Source organism: Phacochoerus africanus, chromosome 2 (genome assembly GCF_016906955.1).
Source record: "Phacochoerus africanus isolate WHEZ1 chromosome 2, ROS_Pafr_v1, whole genome shotgun sequence".
Lineage (NCBI taxonomy): Eukaryota > Metazoa > Chordata > Mammalia > Artiodactyla > Suidae > Phacochoerus > Phacochoerus africanus.
In genome coordinates, this window is record NC_062545.1 from 207,522,969 (window position 1) to 207,542,673 (window position 19,705).

Sequence of the window (19,705 nt, forward strand, 5' to 3'; positions counted from 1 at the left end):
ACCTAAAAAGAAAAAAATTAAATATTACATATAAATTATTAACTATAAACAATTAAGTATACATTAGTAGTTTAATTATTAAATATAAATTATCACACCTAAAAAGTATACTGTTGACAATTAAACTGTAGTAAGATTTAACAAGAAATTCTGTCACATGGATCTTACTTTTTTTTCCTTACTTAATGAATTTTATTACATTTATAGGTGTACAACAATCATTGGGTTGTGATGATTGCGTGAATCTTACTTTTTAAAATGAAGTACCTAAGGATGAACCGAAGTCATACAGTAAACATAGTTACCCTGTTTTTAACAAAAAAATAATCCTGCAACTGGAATAGATAATTTGCCTCTTAGTGAATACTTTCAGGGTAGGGGTCAGGCAGATTGAAGATTTGCAGATGTTCAAGTTTCCTCCTAATTCTAAGATTTAGATTCCAGGACATAAGGGTGAAATAAGCCACTTACATAAAAATGTGATATCATATGAAAATACAAATGAATTATTGATAGTGAGTAACTATCTCTATATTACCAACAAACTCTATTATCTATAAAACTCTGAACAAAGATAATTCATAAAATTTTATCAATGAATAATAAAAACAAATATTTTTCCTCTTATCAAATATCTATTTAAAATTTTTAATAAATTATAAACATGACTTTTAGGTGTTCTCTCTATTTGATTTTCTCATGAGTGGTGAAAATATTAATGGGATATGAATAGTAAAGAGTGGAAAGAGGGAGAACAGGGTAAGACTCAGAAGAAATTGAAAATGAAAAATAAAGAACTAGATAATTAAAAACTGCCTACATTAAATATTTATCCTCACAAAAAATTACCTTCTCTTCTCTCTGCCATAAATGTATTCAATTCTTGTATTTTTGCTTTATCAACAGACATATGTACTTTAAGTTTATCCAGTTCTTCCTGAAGATTCATCCTATGAAAATTAACATAAACAATTATTTAAAATTTGTAAGTTAAGGAATATTGAAGCACACATACAAAGGCAGAAAAATATTTAAAATATATGAATTAGATGGCCAGTAAAATAAAAACAAGAGTATATTAACAAATCCTAACAAAACTGAATTTTAATGAGCATCTAGGAAGTAAAATATTTCAAGTGGATTTTTTCTTTGTTTGTTTTACAGAGCTGCACGTGCAGCATATGGAAGTTCCCTGGCTGGGGTCGAATGGGAGATAACAGCTGCCAGCTTACACCTCAGCCACAGCAATGTAGGATCCGAGCTGCAGCTCACGGCAACACTGGATACTTTAATCCACTGAGCAAGGCCAGGGATTGAACCCGCATCCTCGTGGATACTAGTTGGGTTTGTTACTACTGAACCATGATAGGAACTACCTTCTAGTGATTTTTAACTTTATCTAAATAAATATGCTAAATACTTAAAACATAAATTATGTAACTTAAAAGTCATCTATTTACTACATCATTTTCTAACACATAGACACGCTATGTAAAGTAGCAGTAAAAAAAATGTTAATACATACAACTGAAAGCTGAGTAAATCTCTAAATGACAGGTAAAGACAAAAAACAAACAAACAAACAAACAAACAAAAACCCCTTACTACTACAATGGAATTAAGCTGTCATGATGAGACCTGGATCAAATATTGCCCATGGAGACCTCACATCTGGAGATCTGAGTGGAGATGAAACTTTATATACAAGGCCCTTCACAGGTGAGAGACAAAAATGGACTAACTTTAGGAACCTGGGAGATATGCTGAATGAAAACCTCAATATGTGAGATTCTCTAGTTGAAGTTCCATTAAAGATAGCCTTCCTACCCCTACTCTGAGGGCTAGACAGAGTCAACCATGTGAGATCAGAATCATAAACCTATATTAAGTTTCAAAATTGAGCCATTATATGTCATACAGACCTGAAGAATTGACATCAATGTAAAAACTGGTTTATGGCCATTGTACTCTAGAGTTCAGGCAGTGACCATCATCCACTACATAAAGGTTTCTACAACTGAGAGAATGTACAGAAAGAAAACCACCACAGAAAATAATTCTCAAAAAAGTCAAGTTTACATATGAAGTCATTAATGGCAGTCTATATATCACCCTACTCAAAATGGGAGAATGCACAGCAAGGAAAGAGATAGTAGAATAGTTCAAAAGGAGTTCTTATAAAATTAGAATTTTTAAAATGTTGATTAAAAAGGAAAAAGAGGTGATAAACATACATTTTAAAAGAGCAGAGGTTTATGGAACAAGAGAGGACAAGTAAGAAAAAGAACTAAATAATATATATAGATATGTTAATACATAGACAACTAAAGTTAGTAAAAACAACATAACAAAATTTGAAACTCAGCGGATGGGTTTAATAGCACATAAAGCTAATGAAAACTTGTAAAATCAAACACAACACAAAGAAACAGAGAGAAGGAAAAGAGTAACAATATATAAAGTGTGTTGTAATGAGAAGGCCAGAAAGAAAGCATCTAAGAGAAATTATTCAGGGATCTCCCATCATAGCTCAGTGGTTAACCAACCCAACTAGGATCCATGAGGATGCAGGTTTGCTCCCTGGCCTCGCTTAATAGATTAAGGATCCGGCATTGCTGTGAGCTGTGGTGTAGGTCACAGATTCATCTCAGATTCTGCGTTGCTGTGCCTGTGGCATAGCTCCGATTAGAATCCAAGCCTGCGAACCTCCATACATTGCAGGTGCAGCCCTAAAAAGATAAAAGACCAAAAAAAAGGAAATTATTCAAAGAGATATTTGAGAAAGTGGAGGGAAGGCAATTCAATATACAATAGTTGAAGACTGAGAACTAATAAAAATATGAATTAACAGATTAAGATAGTATCAAAAATTGAAAATAGAATTAATAAAACTATAGTTACACTTAGAAACATATACACACTGAAGTAAATTTTAAAAATAAAGACAACTTTAAAATCAAGATTAAAAAAAAATCACTTAACAAATTCTACTTTAACAGGTAAAGAACTTAATAGACTTTCGATATCAACAAGAAAAGCCACAAGGAAAATAAGTAATATTTTCCACATTCCATGGTTAACTATTCATAGATCCTAGATGAAAGAACTATTACATAATATATTTTAGGAAGAAAATAAAGGAACTCAAAAGCAATGTATGAAACAAAATAGGAAATGATGATGAAAGACATTTGTAAATGCATACACAGAACAAAGTGATTATCTATTATACAAAGCAATAAAAATATCTAAGTGAAGGCAGAGATAACATAAGGCAGGACTAAAATTTTGAACAACAAAATGATGTTCAATGAAAGAAAAGATCGGAGTTAAAGCATTTTAAGATCTCTGTATTGTTAAAGGAGAAGTGAGGTGTACTGATGAAGTTCAGACTGTCAAATGTATGTTATAATTTCAAGAAAAAACATTAAAGAATGGAAAACAAAAACTTACAAATTAGAAGAAGACGAAAAAGAAATTTAAAATGTAATGAGGAAATTCCTGTTGTGGCTCAGCAGTTTAGGAACCCAACTAGTACTCATGAGGATGCAGGTTTGATCCCTGGCCTTGCTCAGTAAATTAAGGATCTGGAGTTGCCACCATCTGTGGAGTAGGTCGAAGACGCAGCACAGATATAGTGTTGTTGTGGCTGTGGCGTAGGACAGCAGTTGTAGCTCCCATTTACCCCTAGCCTGGGAACTTCCATATGCTGCAGATTCAGACCTAAAGAAAGAAAAATAATAATAATAAAATTGAAGGCAAGGAAAGGATTTTTAGAAGGAGCATAAAAAATAAAATATACTAAGAACAAATATTAAAGAAAAAGATGGTCATTACATAATAGTCAAAATATGATTTACTAGGAAAATATAACATTTCTAAACTTTTATGTACTCAACAAAATAAGAAATACAATTCTTACAATAATTCAAATAAAAAGGTATATAATGTGAAAAAACAAAACAAGGTGTCTCTTCTTCCCCCCCACCCAGTTTACTTCTGGAAAAAATTGATGTTAACATTTTGGTATGTATACTTATATTTTTGTTCATATAAACATAAATACACCTATTAAATGTTTTAAAAATTGATATCTTGGAGTTCCCGTCCTGGTGCAGTGGTTAACAAATTTGACTAGGAACCATGAGGTTGCAGGTTCAATCCCTGGCCTTGCTCAGTGGGTTAAGGATCTGGCATTGCCGTGAGCTGTGGTGTAGGTTGCAGACCCGGCTCAGATCCCGTGTTGCTGTGGCTGTGGCATAGGCTGGTGGCTACAGCTCTGATTAGACCCCCTAGCCTGGGAATCTCCAAATGCCTGGGAAGAAAAGGCAAAAAAAAAAAAAAAAAAGACCAAAAAAAAAATCGAGATCTTACATATTTAAAGCTTCTCAGATTACAGATTTATATGAAAGGCACACACACATGCATACATATATACCCATCCAAACAGTGATTAAGTTTAAATTAGGTTCTTGGTTTGTTTGGCTAAGAACATAGAACATAATGTAGCATGATGGACCCACAAAGAAAAAGCAGGTGTAGATCATCTCAACTTAGTTTTCTTTGGCTCTCAGATAACTAATCCAGTAGAATATGGGGCGACAGTTATTAGAAATATTATTTCATGCTTCTATAGAGGTATTCTATGCTTACAGTTCATTTGTTTTAGGAAGAATTCACACAGTCCCTACTTTTAAAAGGAGGCATTTATAATCATTAGGGACTACTTTGTTCTTGAGTCAAACTTAACTAAGCAACAACAAACCACATCTTAATGGATATTTGGAGAAGTGGCTGACAGTCATTATCCAGGCACCCCCAAGCAGGATAAGCATTGGCTATTTACTAACTCTGTTTTATTACCCATTTATTCTTGTGTTTCTGACACTCTGGCATGAGAACCACAACTCAATGAGTTGACTGTATTCAGATGCTGAAGGACAGGCTACAAAGAACTGTGGCCCCTGAGAGAAAGGAAATCAACAAAGAGAACCCTAACCCTAATGGGAGTCCAGATTTCTGCCAGGAGGCACTCGCCAGCCATGATGCAGGAAGAGGAGGTCTTCACAGAGTTTGGAGACTGGAGTTTGGAATTTATAAAGCACTGTACTCAGAAAGAAGGAAGCTACAAAGAGAAAGAGCTGTGGAAATCTGCATAAGAATTCATTTGAATCTGTGGTTGAATATTTTGTTGCACATGCATAAGATGAAACCCAACGAGGCAAGCAGGGAACTAGCAGAGTTATAAATGGAACTATTCCCAGAGCTCTTGCGGGCTTGAGAGACATCTGAATTCTGATCAGCTAGAGAGAATCTAGATGAAAACCAAGGGCACTTAACAAAGAATCTGAAAGGGTGATTCAAATGACTAGGGATGAACAAGGCTCTGGTAAAGGATACTCAAAACCCATGTTAACAAAGTGTTTTTAAAAATCTGAAAACACCTAAATTAAGACTTTTACATACTTCTCTCATAATCAACAGAACAAATGGATGGAGATCAGTAAGGACATCGAATATTTGAAAAACACTATGAAAAATGTTGATCTAATAGATATTTATAAAACATTCTGCCCAATGACATCAAAATACACTTTCTTTTGAAGTGCTATGGAACTTTCACCAAGATGAAACCAAATGCTGGACCATAAAACAATCCTCAATAAAATTTTTAAAAAAATAAAGCATGCAAAGTATCTTCTATGACCACAATATAAAGTAGAAATTAATACCAGAATAATGTCTGGAAAATAACCAAATATGTGAAATTAAAGAACCTTCTTTTAGAATTACTTTTTCTTTCTTTTTTTTTTAAACCACGTTTCCTTTTGTTCTTTTCAAATTCTTTTATTTATTTATTTATTTATTTATTTATTTTTGCCTTTTTGTCTTTTCTAGGGCCGCACCCACAACATATGGAGGTTTCCCAGGCTAGGGGTCTAATCAGAGCTGTAGCTGCTGGCCTAAAACACAGCCACAGCAACATGGGATCTGAGTCGAGTCTGCGACCTACACCACAGCTCACAGCAATGCCAGATCCTTAACCCACTGCTCGAGGCCAGGAATCGAACCCACAACCTCATGGTTCCTAGTCGGATTTGTTAAGCACTGAGCCATGACAGGAACTCCAGAATTCCTTTTTCTCTCAAGAAATGCTCCAAGAGAAATTAGAAAATATTTTGAACTTATTAAAAAAAACACATTTCAAAAGGTGTGAGGTGCTAAGCAGTGCCTATATGGATATCTACATCATTATACGCTTATATTAGAAATGAAGTAAGATCTGCAATAATGTAAACATCCAACTTTAAAAAAAGAGGAAAAAAATAAAATTGAGCGCTTTTTAACATGTATATTGCCCATTTGGATATGCTCTTTTGTAAAATATTTGTCAAATGTTTTGCTCACATTTATATTGGGTTGACTGTCATTTTCTTATTAATTCAGAGGAATACTTTATATATTCTGATGCTAGCCTTTTGCTGGACATATATACTATAAATATCTTCTTGCACTCCGAAAGTTGCCTTTTAATTAACCTGATACCTTTTAACAAACAGAAGTTCTTGATTTTAATACAGTTCAGATTATCAAATTTTAGTTTTATTTAATTCTCTTAATTAAATCTGGTTTAATAGATCTTTGCCTAACTAAAAAGACAAAAGGGTATTCTCCTATGATTTCCTCTAAAAGCTTTATTACTTAACCCTCACATTTAGGCCTATAGTCTGCATAGAACTGACTTTTGTATATAGTATGAAATAAAAAATTCTACTTACTAAAATAGTTCTTTTTAAAAAATTAAAGTTAATGGGACCTTTAGCTGTATAGTAACATCATCTGTCATTCTGGTTATTTCCATTTTTCATAATTATAAACAATACTGCAGTGAACATCTTAGAATATGTGCCAGTATACAAGCTCTCTTTAGTGGTAACTAAAGTGAAATTACTGGGTGTTTGAGTATATACTTTAAAAAGCAGAATAATGTTTCAAACAACAAAAAAAAGCATGCAGAATAACATAACCAACATTAACATACAAATTATCTAGATTTAAAAATACTAACATCGTATATTTAATGCATAGCTTTCATTTTTGTGAAAAAAATAAAATTATTCCATTATTCTCTTTACTCCCTCCCCAGAAGTAAACAGTATTTTTAATTTGATGTATATATTTCTATTTCATTTTTACATACTATATATATATGGGGGTGTGTGTGTATACCTGTGTATATGTGTATATATATATATATATATATATATATATAATAAAACTACATTTTTGTGGATACATGTGTATGTTTTTATGTGCACATACATATATGTCCACAAAAATATAGTCTGTTCTATGATTAAAATATTTACATTTTTAGGAGTCCCCTGGTGGCCTAGTGGTTAAAGGATCTGGCATTGTCACTGCTGTGGCTTGGGTCACTATTGTGGTGTGGGTTCGATCCTGGCCCAAGAACTTCCCCATGCCATGGGCATGGCCAAAAAAATATATATTTATACTTCTAGAGAATATGGTATATCAAATATTATTGAAATTTCTTCATTTAACTCAACTTTTGCTTTTGAAGCATTTCCACTTTAATAAATATAGATCCAGGAGTTCCCGTCGTGGCGCAGTGGTTAACGAATCCGACTAGGAACCATGAGGTTTCGGGTTCGGTCCCTGCCCTTGCTCAGTGGGTTAACGATCCGGCGTTGCCCTGAGCTGTGGTGTAGGTTGCAGACGCGGCTCGGATCCCACGTTGCTGTGGCTCTGGCTAGGCCGGTGGCTACAGCTCCGATTCAACCCCTAGCCTGGGAACCTCCATGTGCCGCGGGAACGGACCAAGAAATAGCAACAACAACAACAACAAAAAGACGAAATAAATAAATAAATATAGATCCAATTTATTCATGCTAAATGCAGTATAGCATCACATTATATTAATATATCACAATGCACTTATATCAGCTAATAATGCACATTTAGATTGTTTCTAATTTGATTTTTTTCTTCTTTGAATGCTCTGTGGAACACGGAGTTCCTGGACTAGGGATCAGATCAAAGCACGGTCTCAACCCAAGATGTAGCTGTGGCAATGCTGGATCCACAACTCACTACGCCCGGCCTGGGATAGAACACACATCCCATTGCTCCCAAGGCACTGCCGATTCTGTTGCACCCCAGGGAAATTCCTGTTTCTAATTCTTTACTATTAAAAAATGCTGCAATGAACATCTGTACTCATATAACCTAGTTCACTTTAAGAGTCTAAGAATCTATTTCAGACTGAAATTTTTCTTTCAAGAGTTTTATATTCCCCAGATAGAATTACAAACATTGGAAAAAGATATTACCAAATTAAATGAATTTTTACTTCTGAAGATAACTCTGCCTATAACATTCCTACATGGATGATATAAGATACTATTTATTTCTATGAACCCTAAGAAGTAACTGATCTACACTGAAAGCACAGTGGTCTAAAGCCTAGTTTTTAGAATAAGCGAAAACTTTGTAATGGTCACCTATATCATTCGAAAAGGAATTTGATATTTTTATGTTGTCACTGGCATTCAATTCAGATGTTCAAATTCAACTTTCTCAATAAAATTATTTTTCCTAAAGAAAGAATATTTTGGGGGGGCTATGCCCATAGAATGCACAAATTTCCAGGCCAAGGATCAAACTCATGCTACAACAATGACTGGAGCCACAGCAATGACAATGCTGGATCCTTAACCAGCTATACCACCAGGAAAATCGAAGAAAGAGTATTTTAAAATAGACTGATTACTGTGACAAAATACTTGTAGAAAGTAACTAATATCTTTAAAAAAAAAAAAAACTGAATGATGACTAACTAAACACTTCAGATTTACCATGAAATCCTTTCTTTTTTTTTTTAGTTGGGAATTTTTATTTTTTAATTTTTTTTAAATAATGATTTTTTTCTCATTATAGCTGGTTTACAGTTTTTTGTCAATTTTCTAGTGTACACGTATACATTATTTTTTCTCACATTATCATGCTCCATCATAAGTGACTAGATAAAATTCCCAGTGCTATACAGCAGGATCCAATTGCTTATCCATTCCAAAGGCAATAGTTTACATCTACTAACACTAAATTCCCCATCCATCCCACTTCCTCCCCCTCTCCCTTGGCAACCATAGGTCTGTTCTCTAAGTCTATGATTTTCTATTCTGTGGAAAGGTTCATTTGTGCCATATATTAGACTCAAGATATACGTGACACCATATTGTATTTGTCTTTCTCTAATTTACTTCACTTAGAATGAGAGTGTCAAGTTCGATCCATGTTGCTGCAAATGGTACTATTTTGTTCTTTTTTATGGCTGAGTAGTATTCCATTGTGTATATACACCACATCTTCTTATTATTTTACTCAATGAATTTATTACATTTATAATTACACAATGATCATCACAATCCAATTTTATAGGAGTTCCATCCCATACCCCCAGCACATCCCCCCACCCTCCAAGCTGTCTCCTTTGGAAACCATAGGTTTTTCAAAGTCTATGAGTCAGTATCTGTTCTGCAAAGAAGTTCAGTCTGTCCTTTTTTCAGATTCTACATGTAAGTGAGAGCATGTGATGTTGGTGTCTCATTGTCTGACTGACTTTACTTAGCATAATAATTTCTAGGTCCATCCATGTTGCTAAAAATGTCAGTATTTTGTTCCTTTTAATGGCTGAGTAATATTCCATTGTGTATATGTACCACTTCTTCTTGATCCACTCCTCTGTCAATGGACATTTAGGTTGTTTCCATGTCTTGGCTATTGCAAATAGTGCTGCAATGAACACTGGAGTACATGTGTCTTTGCAAGTCATGGTTTTCTCTGGATAGATGACCAGGAGTGGGATTGGAGAAGTGTCTATTCAGGTCTTTTGCCCATTTTTCAATTGGGTTGTTGGCTTTTTTGTTACTGAGTTGTATAACTTGTTTGTCTGTTTTAGAAATTAAGCCCTTGTCAGTTGCATCATTTGAAACTATTTTCTCCCATTCTGTAAGTTATCTTTTCTTTTCTTTTCTTTTTTTTTGTAAGGTTTCCTTTGCTGTGCAAAAGCTTGTCAGTTTGATTAGGTCCCATTGGTTTATTTTTGCTCTTATTTCTGTTCCTTTGAGAGACTGACCTGAGAAAACATCTGTAAGGTAGATATCAGACAATATTTTGCCTATGTTCTCTTCTGGGAGTTTGATGGTGTCTTGTCTTATATTTAAGTCTTTCAGCCATTTTGAGTATATTTTCATGCATGCTGTGAGGGTGTGTTCCAGTTTCATTTATTTACATGCAGCCTTCCAGTTTTCCTAGCAACATTTGCTGAAGAGACTGTCTTTTTCCCATTTTATATTATTGCCTCCTTTGTCAAAGATTAATTTACCATAGGTGTCTGGGTTTATTTCTGGGTTCTCTATTCTGTTCCATTGGTCTGTATGTCTGTTTTGGTACCAGTACCACACTGTCCTGATGACTGTGGCTTTGTAATACTGGCTGAAGTCTGGGAGAGTTATGCCTCCTGCTTGGTTTTTGTTCCTCAGGATTGCTTTGGCAATGCTGGGTCTTTTGTGGTTTCATATAAATTTTTGGATTGTTTGTTCTAGTTCTGTGAAAAATGTCATGGGTAAATTGATATGGATTGCATTGAATCTGTAGATTGCTTTGGTCTAGTATGGCCATTTTTACAACATTAATTTTTCCAATCCAGCAGCATGGAATATCTTTCCATTTCTTTACATCTTCTTTAATTTCCTTGATTAATGTTTTATAGTTCTCAGTATATAAGTCTTCACCTCCTTGGTCAGGTGTATTCCCAGGTATTTGATTTTTTGAGGTGCAATTTTAAAAGGCATTGTATTTTTGTATTCGTTTTCTAATATTTCATTGTTAGTATACAGAAATATGACTGATTTATGAATGTTAATCTAATACCCTGCTACACTGCTGAATTTTTTTATCAGTCCAAGTAGTTTTTGGGTTGAGTCCTTAGGGTTTTCTAAGTATAGTATCACGTCATTTGCATACAGTGACAGTTTTACCTCTTCACTTCCAGTTCTGATATCTTTTATTTCTTTTGTTTGTCTGATTGCTACGGCTAGGACTTCCACTTATTCTCAGTTAAGAAAAAAAAAGTGAAGTAGGATTGGTAAGAAGGGGGACAAGATATTCAAGTGTGTTATATAAAGAATTCAGATTTCATACTAAGAGCAATGGAAAGATATTCAAGGCTTTTAAATAGGGGAGAGAGATGCTCAGATTATATGATGGTGGTCTGGATAAGGGTATTGATAATAAGAATGGAAAGAAATAATAAATGTTAGAAATAATTTCTGATGTGGAATAATTAAGATTTGGAGTGGACTATTATGAGGAGGTCAGATGCAGAATAAATTTATCATAAACACCTAGGTTTTTGGTTTGAGCCAATGGACAAATCATAATGCCAGTTTTCCTGTTTTAGGACACTACTATTTCCTTACTGAAGTTATCATACATTTGCTTGTTTTCCCTTCTAAGCTGTGAGACCTTGATAAAAGTGGTGGCACATTATTTCACCTTGTATACCTGTGTCTGGCAGAGTGCCCAGCTACAGCATTTTATATTGGCTGTGGATTAGTATAAAAAGCCCAAAGCCACCCACACACTGCAAGCTCCTGATTTACTTAACCATGGATATGGGAAACTACAGTGAATGTCTGGACATTTTCCCTTGACTTCAACGGTTCCTATCAAAGACAAGCTGAATTTTTGCATAACAAAAGCTTAATACTCTGTGGCATCTAAATCCCCTTTATAGCTTTATAGTACTACTTAGAAAGAACGTCACAGATATTTTTATACCAGTGTTTTTATTTAGGACAATGTTAACATATTTATTTAGTAAAATGTTAAATAGGACTTCGCTGGTTCCTACATCTAACTTAGTATCAATAAAGCAATATCCTCAACTAAGCGAAAAAGGTATGAGTCTACTGGCATTTCTAAAAGCTTTCCTTGCCTCTTTCTATCTAGCATCACAAAGAGTGGTTTCGCCACATCAGCAAATGGCAGGTGCCCCTAGAATAAACCTCATTAGAGTTCCACAGTTTTTTATTAGAGTCTTGAAAAATTAATTCAATTTTAAGAAGGATTTAGAAATACTATTCAAATTTGTTTTAGAAGTAGTTTTAGTAGATATCTTCTTTCATGTATTTTGGCATTAAATTTTAAATATAGTTATTACTATGTAAAAAAGGATAAATATTACTCCTTAAATAGTTCAGACTGAGTATTTTAATCTATATCCTACTGTTAGAAACAAAACTAAGAGTGCCTGGTCAATAGAAAAACCAGGTGAAAATTCTGGTTCCTGACAAAGAGCTGATGCATTTAACCCTATTATTTCCACTAATTAAATATAAAAACCCTGAAGAGAATACAGATGGTCCCTGACTTCCAATAGTTTGACAATGATTTTCCCACTTTACAGTTGTGCAAGAGCAATATGCATTCCATAAAATCTGTACCCAGAACTCTGAATTTTGATCTCTTCCTGGGCTAGTAATATGTTTTAGCATACTTCCTCATGATGCTGGGCAGCTGCAGAGAGTCACAGCTCCCAGTTAGCCATGCAATCATGAGGGTAAAGAGACATTCACATTTTATAATCATTCTGCACCCATTCAACCATTTTGTTCTCCACTTTTAGTACACTAGTCAGTAAACTACATGAAATATTGAATACTTCATTATACAATAGGCTCTGCATTAGCTGATTTTGCCCAATTGTAAGCTAATATTCTATGCAGTTAAGGTAGGCTAGGGTAAGTTATGATGTCAGGTAGATAAGGTTATTGAAAGCATTTTCAACTTCTTTTTTTTTGGTCTCTTTCTAGGGCCGCATCCGTGGCATATGGAGATTTCCAGGCTAGAGGTCTAATCGGAGCTGTAGACGCCGGCCTTCGCCAGAGCCACAGCAACGCCGATCTGAGTCGCATGTGCGACCTACACCACAGCTCACACGATGTATGATCCTTAACCCACTGAGCAAGGCCAGGGATCGAACCCACAATCTCATGGTTCCTTTTCAGATTCGTTAACCACTGAGCCATAACGGGAATCCATTTTTTCAACTTATGATATTTTTAAACTTACAATGAGTTTATCAGAACAGAACCTCATCATTAGTTAAGGAAGATCTATACATAAAACAAATAAAAGAAGACTCTAAAAGGCAGAGAGGAAGAGGATAGGATAGGAACTTTAGGAGTAGAGGAACAGTAGAAAAACAACCCACAGTGGTAATTCCTTGGCTTTCGTCTTTCCTCCTATCTCAAACTAAATACTGGAAAACCCATGACCCAGAAATGCCAAAAGATACAAACAAAATGTAAAAGGAAAATCTGCTCTCTTGAGTCAAAGAACTAAGAAAGGGACAGACTAGCAGAATAGAAATCTTATTGACAATAACCATCCCTACTCTAGCCATACATCACTGGGAAAAAAAAAAAAAAGCCTTGCTCTTTCTGTCAGTGAAGGCCAAGTGAGAAGCCTGGACTCCCAGACCCATGAAGTGGTAATGAGGCACCCCTCCCGTCACACATCCTTCAATATGCTGTCTGCAGGTGTCAAGTTAGGAGCAAAGACTTCCACCCATTCCTGGCAGTAACAATGTGACACTCTCCTTCAAGGCATAATGTCATCAGAGATCTGCTAAAGTAAAAGATTTAAATAAGATCCAGAATCTCAAATTGTAATATTCAAAATGTCTAGGAGGCTACTGAAAATGACTTATCACACCAAGAAAAATTTCACCTTGAATGAAAAATTAAGAAATGCTACCACCAAGATAACACACAAGTCAGAATTACTTGATAAGGTTGTTAAAGTGGCCATGAATAAAATGCTCCAGTGAATGATTACAAATGATATTGAAACAAAATACAAAGCCTCAGCAAATAAATAAGAAATATAAAGAAGAATCCAGTGGAAATTTTAGAATTAAAAAACCACAATAACCCAAATAAAAAACTTACTACACTGGCTAAATAGCAGGGATAATAAACAAAAGAGGAAAAAACCAATGAACTTGAAGACAGAACAACGGTAATTACCCAATATGAACATGAGAGAGAAAATAGTCTGAAAAAAAAAAATCAATGGAGCCTAAGGGACCTACAGGACAATATAAAAGATCTAGCATATATATCAATAGTTCCCACTGTAGTGTGGTGGGTTAAGGATCTGGCTTGTCACGAGGGCAGCTTGGGTCACTGCAGTAGTGTAGGTTCCATTTTAGCCCAGGAATGAACACATGCTGAAGGTGTGGCCAAAAACAAACAAACAAACAAACGAAAAGGCTTATATCAGTAGAGTCGCAGAGGAGAAGAAAGATAATGTGGGGCTTGAAAAAGTATATGAACAAATATTGACCAAAGTTTCCCAAATCTAACTAAAGGTACATAACTAGAGATTCAAACAACTTAGAGAATCCCCCAAAGACTAAACTCATGAGATTCTCACTATAGAGCAATGGGATCGATGGTGTCTCTGAAGTAGCAAGGACATGGGTTTGACCCCCCCAGCCCAATGTAGTAGGTTAAGGATCCAGTGTTGCTGCAGTTGCGGCATAAATTGAAACTCCAGCTTGGATTCATACTCTGGCCAGGGAACTCCATATGCTGTGGGGAGGCCATAAAGAAAGAAAAAAAAAAAAAGACTAAACCCAAAAGAATCTATGCCAAGACATGTCATAATTAAACTTTTTGTTGTTGTTGTTTTTTGGTCACACCCACAGCATGTGGAGGTTCCTGGGCCAGGGATCAAACCTGCACCACAGTAGCGACCTAACCTGCAGCAGTAACAATACCAGATTCTTAAGCTGAGGCACCAGAAGAGAACTCCCATAATCAAATTTTAAATAGTAAAGACAAAGGAAAAATTACTGCGAGCAGATAGAGAGAATGATGTATCACTTTTAAGAGAGCAGTGATTCAAATAACAATGTATTTTTCATGAGAAACCATGGAGGCCATAAAAAAGTAGTACATTTTTCAAGTGCCAAAGAAAAGAATTGGCAATCTAGAATTCTCTATGTGGTGAAAACATCCTTTAGGAATGAAGGTCGAAACATTTTAGATAAAGGAAGACTTAGAGAATTTGTTGACTACCTTAAAAGAAGTCTAAAGGGAAGTTCTTCAAACAGAAAGAAAATGATAAAAGAAGAAAACTTGAGGTCAAAAATAAAGAATAGTGGGAAAATTTAAATATTCCATAAATATAATAAGCTAACATTCTTTTGATGTTTTAAAATTATACTTGACAGGTGAAGCAAATACTGTTAAGAGTAATTAATGAGTTTCTCTATGCATTTAGGGAAAAGCATTAAGACAATCATATTACAAAGGGGAGAGAGTAAAAGGACACAAATAGAAGTAAGGTTGCTACATTCCTGAAGTGGAAAAATAATTCCATGGAACTATAATAAGGTTTGTGTATAAAATACTTAAAGAAAACACTTTTTAAAAGTATTATATATCTCTTATTCAAAGCGATATACTCCAAAATCTTATGGACAGATAAAAACATAATTCTAAAAAAAAAAAAAAATGAAAGCAACACACAAGAATGGAGGAAGAGGGAAACAGAGGAAACAAACAAAGTAAATAATAACTTTGCACTAACATATCAATAACGCAAGATAAAATGTCAGCACGTAAAAATGTAACTTGTTTCTATACACTAGCAGTGTACAATTAGAATCGAAAATTAAAGTTAATATACTATTTACAATGCTTCCCAAAATTAAATACTTTGGTACAAATCTAGTAACAGTACTAGACATACAGAATCTTCACGCTAAAACTATAAAACACTGATAAAATAAAATCTCAACAAATAAAGTATTCATGGAATAGAGGACTTCACATGGCTAATATGTTAAACCTCTCCAAATTAATCTATAGATTTAGCATAATTCCAGTCAAAATTCCTACAAGGTTTTGGTAGTTATAGCTATTTTTTAAACGTATTTTTGTAGCTAAAACATTTTATGGAAACACAAAGGGATTAGAAAAGCTGAAACATTTGAAAAAGAATAAAGCTGACTAACACTGAGTTCAAGACGTATTAGAGAGCTACAGAAATCAAGACAATGTTGTGTTCACAAAAGCTCAGGAATTCATATTAATAAAACAGAGTCTTGAAATAGACCCACAGAAATACACTTGATATTTGGCAGTTACAAAGGCAATTTATTGGAAAAGGAATAGTCTTTTCAAAAATGATCTTGAGGAGCCCCCTTGTGGCTCAGCAGGTTAAGGACCTGCTTCTGTCACTGCAGCCGCTGAGGTCACTGCTGTGGTGCAGGTTTGATCCCCGGCCCAGGGGAACTTCTACATTTCGTGAGCATGGCCAAAAAACAAACCAAAATGATGTTGATATAATTGGATATATACCTTTGTAGAAAATGAACTTCAACCTATAACTCACACCCTATATAAAAATTAGCTGAAAATGGATCATAAAGCTAAATATAAACCTTTTTAGAAGAAAACAGAACAAATACTATTACTTTGGGCCAGAAAAAGTTATTAGATATGACACCAAAATCATAATCCATAAAAGAAAAAAAATGGTAAATTGGACTTTATCAAAATTAAAACTTTCTTTATGCAGAAGACACTGTTCAGAGAATTGAAAAGATAATCTATACTGGGAGAAAATATTTGCAAGTCATATATTTGCTTAAGTATTTGCATACAGAATATGAAAAGAACAATCATTGTTTAATTTGTTTAACAACCAATCAATTGTTTAAAATTAGTTAAAGAGCTGAAGTGACATTCATAAAAGAAGATGTAAAGACAGCAAATAAGCATGTGAAAAGATGATCATTATTAAGGTAAAGCAAATTAATATCACAACGAAATACCGTTATATACCTATGGGAATGGTCTTAAAAAAATGACAACACCAAGTGCTGACCAGAATGTGGAACAACTGGCTCATGTGAATTCCTAGTACAAATAAGAATGGTGGAATTCCTGCTGTGGCACAGTGGGTTAAAAATCCAACTGCAGAGGCTCAGGTTGCTATGGAGGTTCAGGTTCAATCCCTGGCCCAGCGCAGTGGGTTAAAAGATCTGGCATTGCTGCGGCTGTGGCACAGATCACAGCTGTGGCTCGGAGCCAATCCCTGGCTTGGAAACATCCATACACAGCAGGTGCAGCCATTAAAAAAAAAAGTAAGAATGGTATAGCTACTCTGGAAAACAGTTCAGCAGTTTGTTACAGAGTTATACATACACTGACGATATAGCAGTGCTACTCTTGGGTATTTACCTAAGATAATCAAAAAGTTATGCTCACACAAAAATCTATGTATAGCAGTTCTATTCACACTTGCAAAAATTAGAGAAGACCTGAATATTCTTCACAATACAGACAAACAAACTATAGTACACTCATACAATAGAATACCATTTAGCAAAAAAAAAAAAAAAAAAAAAAAAAAGGTCAAAGAAGCCAGACTCAAAAAGTTACAGCTTACATGATTCCACATGTACAACATTCTGAAAAAAAGGAAAATCTATAGGGAGAACAAATCAGTGGTTGCCAGGTGTCAGGGATGGTGGGGGGAATTTGACTACAAGTGGGAAGAACAAGGAAATCTTTTGAGATGATAGGACTAGCTTGTATCTTGATAGTAGGGATAGTTACTTGAATCTTTCACACGTTATACATATATATATATAAGCACTATATGTGTTATAACTCAAAAACTGTATTCTAGGAGTTCCCTTCGTGGCTCAATGGTAACAAACCTGGCTAGGAGCCATGAGGATGCGGGTTTGATCCCTGGGCTCGCTCAGTGGGTTAAGGATCCAGCATTGCCATGAGCTGTAGTATAGGTTGCAGATGAGGCTGGGATCTTGTGGGATCTTTTTTTGCTACGGCTGTAGCATAGGCCAGCAGCTGTAGCTCCAATTCCACCCCTAGTCTGGGAACCTCCATAAGCTGCAGGTGCAGTCCTAAAAAGCAAAAAAAGAAAACTGTATTCTATTTATTTTTAAATTTTTTTGTGTGTCTTTTTGTCTTTTTAGGGCCACACCCGTGGCATAAGGAGGTTCCCAGGCTAGGGGACCAATCAGAGCTATAGCTGCCAGCCTACGCCAGAGATACAGCAATGCCAGATCCGAGATGCATCTGTGACCTACACCAGAGCTCACAGTTAAGCCGGATCCTCAACCCACTGAGCAAGGCCAGGGATCGAACCCACAACCTCATGGTTCCCAGTCGGATTCATTTCTGCTGCACCATGATGGGAACTCTGAAAACTGTATTCTAAAAATGTACTATACATAAATTTTTTAAAACAAATTCTGTCCTCATCAGTAAACAATTCTCAATGAATAAAAGACTGATGTTTCCAGGTTTCCTTAAGTCTTATTGCTTCATCAGGATACTTCTAGTTTACTTTTTAACATCATATTTCATTAGACTGATAATAATGAACATGTTTTCAGGAAAGCTCCCTAAGAGTAGGAAATTGTCTGATATTCTCATTTCAGTTAACCTAGTAGAGTGCCAGTCACACAGCAGTAACTCAAACACATTTGTTAACTGAATAAATGTTTCACAAAATAACCCTCCCCCAAAAACATTATTACACGAATTAAAGTTTATATCAATTATTTAGCACTCAACTCAAACTTCACTATTTTTAATAAATTAAGACTGATCTGAAAAACAACTATTTTAAAAATAGTTATCACATTAATAAATTTAAAACAGATTTCAAGGGAAAAAAATCCCACATATTAATGACTCATCATTTAATTCACAGAACTACTTACACAACATACACATACTGCTGAGTGAACAGACCACAATTCTGTTGGTTTCCTAACTTTCTTAAAAGGTCTTTATTACTTTTTCTTTAGTTCTATTTCGTTAATGAATAAAATAAACCCCAGATAAACCCCACTTTCAGCTAACCTCTGCTTGAAATTTCTTGAATAGATTAGATCTTACAACTAGTTAGATTAGTTTTCACAGCTAATTCATTTGGTCCAAAATTCACTTTTGTTTTTAGAGACAAAAAGATCACTCGAGATTATCAGAGAAGACATGGATAAAACCTATGAAAACATTATGCTAAGTGAAAAGGAACTAGTCACTATGAACCACATATTGTATGACTCTATTTGTATGAAATGTCCAGAATTGGTAAATCTATAGACACAAAAAGCAGATTAGTGGTAAGCTAGAGGATGGAGAGCAGTGGAAAGATTATGAATGTGACAGGCAAATTGTGAGGGGCTTTTTGGGGGGAAGTGAGTAATGACAATGTTCTAAAACATACTGCGATGATGGGTGCACAACTCTTTGAATACACTAAAACCATGGAATTGTTCATTTTATATGGTGAATTATATGACCTGTCAATTATATCTCAACAAAGCTATCAAAAATTATCAGGGAATATTTCTTGGACAAATCTATAAAATGCATAAAATAATTTGCAAGATAAGAGACTTTATATCAGCCACAAACATTTAATACTAAGATATAATGCACTTTAAGAATTGGAAATATATATTTAAATCTGATATGATCATTTCCTCAAAAGTTTTTCATTACATGGAAAACAAAGTAATCTAAAGTTACATGTGTTATTATATAATATATAAAGTAAGATT

General features: G+C 34.7%; 1 protein-coding gene across 3 annotated transcripts in view; it reads right to left on the reverse strand.

Annotated features, from left to right (window-relative positions):
• The window catches only part of CNTLN (centlein), a 324,720-nt gene that overhangs the window by 123,085 nt on the left and 181,930 nt on the right, over positions 1–19,705 (reverse strand). For all 3 annotated transcript variants that reach the window (XM_047767606.1, XM_047767607.1, XM_047767604.1), the window contains one exon: positions 850–950. In XM_047767606.1, the coding sequence (XP_047623562.1) occupies positions 850–950 (101 nt within the window). The remainder of the gene's footprint in view (positions 1–849; positions 951–19,705) is intronic.